General features: G+C 37.6%; 1 protein-coding gene across 3 annotated transcripts in view; it reads right to left on the minus strand.

Moving 5' to 3' along the window:
• Positions 1–7040, minus strand: part of LOC136238545 (uncharacterized) — a 33733-nt gene extending 26693 nt beyond the window's left edge. For 2 of the 3 annotated variants that reach the window (XR_010693029.1, XM_066029092.1), the window contains exons 1-4: positions 6929–7040; positions 4721–5017; positions 802–1164; positions 394–747 (exon numbers count right to left, since the gene is read on the minus strand). Coding sequence is in view for 2 of the 3 variants with exons in the window: in XM_066029092.1 (XP_065885164.1) it covers positions 394–451 (58 nt within the window). In the remaining variant the exon portion in view is untranslated. Of the gene's footprint in view, positions 1–393; positions 748–801; positions 1165–4720; positions 5018–5082; positions 5468–6928 lie in introns of those variants that run through there. The other variant, XM_066029093.1, reaches the window with a different exon arrangement.

A 7040-nucleotide genomic window follows, 5' to 3' on the forward strand; every position in this document is an offset into this window, starting at 1 on the left:
GCTTCGCCTCGTGAAATTTATCCCCATTTCCAATACAACACTCGTGATATTTATCCCAAATTTCACTGCTACCCATGCTATTACTAGTACTTATTGAGATGTGCTTGTCTGAAGGCATCAGTCGGCCAGTCAGTCAGTCAATAAAATTCACTTAGAAATCCCATAGCAACTTATGGGAAGTATCTCAGGCCACACTGAAGGCAGTTTTGGGCTTGGCTATACACTGTACCTAACCACTACTGCCAGGGTACATATTACAAGGCTGGTTTCTGGTCAATATTTTATGGGAAACGCAAACCTTATAGTTAGGTTTTAGCCTCACAAGTTGTGCTAGTGGGCTAAACAATTAAATTGACAATCTCAGTGACCTAACAAATACATTAAGTTGATTACCTTTAATCTTCAAATCAGCTGACTTACACTCAGACTCGATAACATGATCAATCCCCATACTCTTCAGTATAGTTTGGTTGTAATAAGAATAACAGGAGTAAGTGCCTTCATCACTCTCAGTAATGTCTTCTAGGATTAGTGAATAAACAAATAGAGTGTCATTTCCAGGTAAACTTTTGTTGGTAAAAATAGCCTTATTGGGTAACTTATTGGGATCATCATTTCTCTTTCAAGCAGCATGGGTGAAGTGATCCAGTGATGATGCAACAAACTTGCAGGTAAACTCCACTCTGTCATGTTTGTGCAGTGTTTTACTATCAGGGCCCTTCACAGCAGTGGGCTTCTTGTAAATACCTTAACATGAATAAAAGAGACAGTTGTGGCAAAACAGAAAACAAACAAACTAACTTAGATAAGAAGTATCTGAGGTGGGTTGTTCCAGTACCAACACAAGACAAGTTACAGCAGCTCCATTTAATGGCATATTACAATAGATCTTTAGTTCTGTAATGAATCTACAACACGAATAATTGTTGTGAGGGCAATCCTGTTTTGGTTTAGTCACTTCAAAGCCAGCTATATTACTTTCATCATCAATATAGGTAGCATTTTCATTCAGAGGTGTAACACTCTATATGACTGTATAATCTGTTGGGTCATAATTCCCTCCAAATACACAACTAAACTCTACCACTTCTTCCTCTACTATACTCTTGTTGACACTTTTACTGACCAAAGGGACAGCAATCCCAGGAGGAAAACAATGAACATCTGTAACATTTACATAAAAATGGTGATGGAAACAGGTGCGGATCTAGGATTTCAGAAGGGGGGGGTGCTAACATGGACATTTATATGTGTGGCAAGAAAGTTGATACAATCAGTGTGAGAAGCACACTCAGCATGCGGAGCATGCTTTATCTAGGGGGGTCTGGGGGCATGCCCCCACAGGGAAATTTTGCAAATTTGGCCTATTGAGATTGAATTTGGTAGTACTTTTGAGTGAAAAATGATGTCACTTTGTTTATGTGATACCATTATTCCCCATACAGCTTGTCAATATAACTAAAGGACGCAGCCATGTAGCTAAAATTCAATCTTAGACTAACACCTTAAAGAACTAGTAGTGGAAGCATATGGGTATCAGCTGCACATGATCAAATTTAGTGTTTTGAAGTATAGCATAATTTACAGTCTCATGGCTCAAACTACACTAGCTGTCCAAACAGTAGAGAGGGTAAGTGTGAGTGGAGAGGGCAAGTAAACTGACTCACCAGTGTGTGGAATGCATGTGCACTCAGCTGTATATAATTCTCTAGCTATAAGGAGGCTCTAGATCTAGTGGCATATATACTCCCAGACCCCCTGGAAATTTTTGGAAAATGGCTATCACAACATTGAATCTAGAAGCTATTTTTAACCAAATGTGGGTACAAGATAAATGAGTTCAGTTGGAAGTAGTTTTAATTTGAATGAGTTCAGTTGGCAGTAATTTTAATTAAAAAACAGAACTATAGCTACACTCTGCTTCTTGTTATTGGATTTTAAGAAAATGTATAATAATGGCTTGTCAAAGAGAATAAGAGTGTATAGTTAATTGAATGTAAGGTCAAGGAGAATATTTAAAACACAGGATTGGATCTACCTTCATATGTAGCCACTGTTCTGAAGTGCAGGTTGCTATTTCAATCTAACTTTTAAAATGATGGATCCATCCATCATTATAATTGTTTTACAACTAGTCTACAGATACAACTAGTTTTTGGCCACAACTAACCACTTTTTAGCACACAATGATCATGACAGCATAAATGCTGCAGTATCATTTAAGCTTAAAGTTGAGCTTCAAGGGATTTGATAGTGCAAACTCCAAAGCTGCTAGATTTATACAAATGTAGCATGGGATTTGATCAATTAAGGGAAACAAAAACGAACAGCTCTCAGATGTTGCAACCTTGTGAACTTTATAAAAGCTAAGAAATTCACTATTATATAAGACTACTGTTTTATTTGCAAGAGAAGCATTTCAACCCAAGAATCAAGTTTGTAGCAGAGCCTAAAAAAACTTAAACTATTTGACAGAAAAGGTTATTTTTCAGAATAGATTTTCAATTAATGATGTTTTATACAATTTATAGTACATTAAAGGTATAAATCTTTTACCTGAAATGATTGGTATATGGCAGGATGTTTGGTACAATGGTGAGGGTAGCAGTGCACAGGTCTAAAAGAATAGGTTTAATTTCAGCTTACACTCTGGTAACTTCTTGAAAATTATAGTTTTAATGATGGATGTTCTATTAGAGTAGTTGACTGTTCTATTAGAGTATTTCGGATTTAGCAACTTCTAAGGTAAGACTTACTCCAAAAGTATAATTTTGAACCCCTCTTAGTAATTCTTGGATAAGATTAGCTATTCTCTATGTTCTTTCCATCTTTCATTGCCCATACATGCGTATAAAATGCAACTGCACCTGTACTACAGCTTCTAGAAGCTTCCTAGCTTGCTCATTGTAAAATTTTGGAGGGGGTGCTTCAGTGCCCCAAGCACCCCCCCTAAATCCGCCCTTGGGAAATAGTGTAGTAACTTGAGTTATGTGCTTAATTTTATGCATGCATTTCTTCAATATGTTGAGGTAGAAACTAAAGGGAGCCAGGTAGCTGGCAGTGGTAGCACAGTGGGTAGTACATTGACCTCACATCCATAAGAGATCCCAGGATTGATTCACATGCATGAATTTTGTGGTGCTATATTTTCAAAGTATACTGATTGTCATGCTTAACTGGATACCTGAGATGTAAAGAAATCATAGTGACATCTACAGAGTTGCAAGAACCAACGTGGCATAAAATTGCTGGGGTTAAAACACTCAGATACTGGAAGTTGATGTAATTGTACATCTAGTTATCACCCAGTTGCAGTGGCGGATCTAGGATTTTTAAAAGGGAGTTTCTGTAAGTTGGTATAGCTGAATAAGGCATTTGATGACATTTCTCCAGAAATTTTAGAGGTTTTAGAAGCTCTGAGATTGGATTTTAGGCTATTTTTAGTTAGCACTTACAATAAATCCAATGCTTTAAACTGTAAATACTATAGGGCAAATATGGTGACTACAAGCTGTAGCTTCGATTGCTCTATTAGAGTAGTTACTTGACTGCTCTATTAGAGTATCTCGATCATTCTAACGCAGTGGGAGATGAAAAGTGAAGTGTTGCTAAGGGTTTTATGGTGTTATTTAAGTGCAGCTGCATGCATGCTACTGAAATACAGTGGTATATAGTTGTCTGATATGACAAATTGTCAGTACAACAATGTTTATGCATTGAGACTGCCATTGAGCTAAATTTAAAAGGGGGTTTCTGTCGAAACCCCAGAAATCCATCTAAATCTGCCACTGAGTTGCATGAATTCAAACTATTGCAAGCAACCTGCAGGTCCTAAGTGTATACTACATTACTGAACTAGCATTTAGATACTAACGTTTATACACTCAGATTACTTACCTCATCCACAGCTGTTTCTGCTGTAGGATCGGCAAAAGCGGCTGGTTTTCTTGTGATAATTCTAATGCCATGGAAACTATGCATGCTTGCGTGACAAAATAAGCACCCTCATTACATCACTGCACATGAAAATGCATACTGATTGGATAAACCTAGTTTTGAGCATATTTTATATTATGCCTGAAGGTGTGGAGTATATTAGAAAACAAGGTGGAGTATATAAGATTTATTACCCACTCAAAACAGCCTATAAATAGAGTCTAAAGAGAGGGTAAACATCTTCACTTTTAACACCACACTTTGCTTTCCTAATGCACTTTTGCATTTGAAACTTAAATGGCTGTACTTATGTATGTATGCATGTATATAATTTTTATTTAGACTTTACAGCACAAGTGCTGAAGGTCTGCAGGGGTCAGTGGTCCTACAAACTGTTTAAAGATGTAAAATACTGTATCCATCTGATTAAAAGACTCCTTACAGTAGAGGGGCTGAGATGAATATCTACTCTGCTTTTACTGATTACTTCCAATTGTTTTATCAACATGTGAAATTTGTTGGCATTGACATGTATTGACATGTTTCTTTACAAGAGCATAGCGCTAGATACCACACGGCAAAGCAGCAAAGCCTTCAGCCACCATGTTAGCACTGTCACATCTAACCTTTCAATTGCCAGGCCTATGCCCTAACTACTACTACTTGGCTATTCTGCCACAAACACATGCACACACCAGATACACACACGCATGCCCCCGCCCCCATGCACGCACTCCCCCGTGCCCGCACGCACACACACACACACTACAATCACACACATTACCTGGTTTCTTTATATTAAGGTCAACACTGACATCAGAATCACCACAATCATTAGATCCACCAAACACATACTCTCCACCATCATTAGAATATGATGCATTACTAAAGGTCAGTGAGCTGTAGTTTGTTCCTCCAATAGAATAGTACTTGATCACATGACCATCAGGTAATGGAGCATGTGTCATATGCCAGTGACTAGTTATAGAATGATTATTAACTACTGTTAGATTAACAGATCCTCCTTCCATTATGATCTCCTCCTCATTGAAATTCTCTCTATACAAATACGGAATTGTGCCTATAGAGAATACAGTGTGTTCACTGTGTTGCAGTAAAATATTTCTGTTAGATAAACACACTTACGTAGTCTTGCATAGCCAAACTACTCTTTTTCTTTTGTACATACCACATCAAAAGGAAGAATGACACCAGTTATGCCATTAAATTAATTTCGCATCTGAACGCATGCTGAAGCTAAGTGCCATTACAATTCGCTTTTAGCTTATGTTCAGCCCGTTACACAGCAGTACAAACTACATGAAGGATCATCAATCCACTTATAATGGAAAACTTGGACGATTCCCATTACATAGGAAACCATCATGCCGCACTACCATGAATTGACACCCTCACTGTCAGCAAGATAAATGGGACACAAAGGAGGACACAGCTAGGTAAGTCCATGAAGCATGTGTTGTATGTACTACGATATGCCATTGAAGCAACATCTAACAGTAAAAAAAAAATCTGGCTCATAGCTTTCGAGTTACCTTTGTCTTAAGGCATCAGGAAGGCAGGCAGTTAGTTTGTCAGTAGAACATTATGCTAAGCAAACAAGTTGATGTTGTGCTACTTCTAAAAACCAGGTGCCATGCAGCTAGCTAACTCATTTGGAATTCGAAATTTACATAATTCTTCAATTACGTTGCTATGCACTGCTAAGGAAGCGCTTATTAAATAAACCACTTTTAACAACGTACTATGCACGGAAGTATCTTCTAAACTGTTTTATAGTACAAATTCTCTCAACAAAGCCTCAAAGCTGCTCTTCATTTTTGTTCACTTATGTAGGGGATACGCTCCCTTTCAACTTGAAAGAATCGGCTATTCCTGGTAGTCTACGAGGGTTGCACCTTTGTTTTTTAGTTGTTAAATGCCTGTAAAACCCGTAATTCACAAAGTCTGAGAAGAGTCGCCACACCCGTATTTCAGACTGCCGAAAAGAAACCACCTCAGAGCAAAGTTTATCTGTGTGGAAGTTTAGTACAGACTTCATTTCACTTTTACTTCTTACGTAAAAGTTGCTTTTACCATTTAATGTACCTTTTCAAAAATACTTTATGCAACAACTTTAAACAGGCTGTAGGACCTTCAGCACTTGTGCTGTAAAGTCTTAATCACACAGTAGTGACAGTACGGTAGTAGAGCCGTACTGTATATTACGGATCATGCAGTTTTGGGCTTTCTTTCCCAAAATATCACCCTAAAACCAGTCTCAAATTTCCTTCATAACAGCTTAGCAGTATTGGTTAGGCATAGCCAAGCCAAAAATTGCCTTCAGAGTGATCCCAAACAAGTTTCTACGGAATTTTAAAAAATTTTCTATTTAAGGTTACGGGATACCGTAAACCCCACATGTACACTATCGATCATTTTTCATGATTATGGGTTTGATTTTTCTTAATGCATTGTTACCAAATATTTATGCATTCTTAACTTCTCATTAATCAACATGGAATTCAAATGTTGTTATGGAAACATGAGTTGTCCCCATGCCAATTAGTGTAAACTGTGAACCAAAAATCAGACCAATGAAGAACCATGAGAACTTACTAACAATTCTAAGGTTTGAAGAATATCACTTGTGAGGGACTGACAAGAGGAACTGTGAATAATGTGTATAGTTGCTGAAATATGACTACAATATGGCCTAAAGCAAGACATGGTGATCACAAAATCAATTTTTAAATTGATACCACAAGTACTAGAAACATTATTTCTAACAAATGGCTCTGTCAGGACCTAGACAAGAAGCCAGACTAATAGTCTGTATATATAAAATGTTAACAACTAATTTGACAGTCCTGATTTTTGGTTCAGCAAAATATCGCCATTAGTCAGCAAAACTACGCATGCGCTTACAGATGCGCCAGTTGCTAAGTGTGTTGTATCTATGTTATCTTGTAGTGTTACGTGTGTTTTCTTGTACCTTGTAACTGTCCAGTCAGCACGCTAAGATTCTCCCAACAATTTAAGCCTGTTACCAGCTGATACACAACACAACAACACCAAGCCCGCCTTAATTACGTAATACTTTTTTT

This window comes from Dysidea avara, chromosome 11, assembly GCF_963678975.1.
Source record: "Dysidea avara chromosome 11, odDysAvar1.4, whole genome shotgun sequence".
In the NCBI taxonomy this organism is placed as follows: domain Eukaryota; kingdom Metazoa; phylum Porifera; class Demospongiae; order Dictyoceratida; family Dysideidae; genus Dysidea; species Dysidea avara.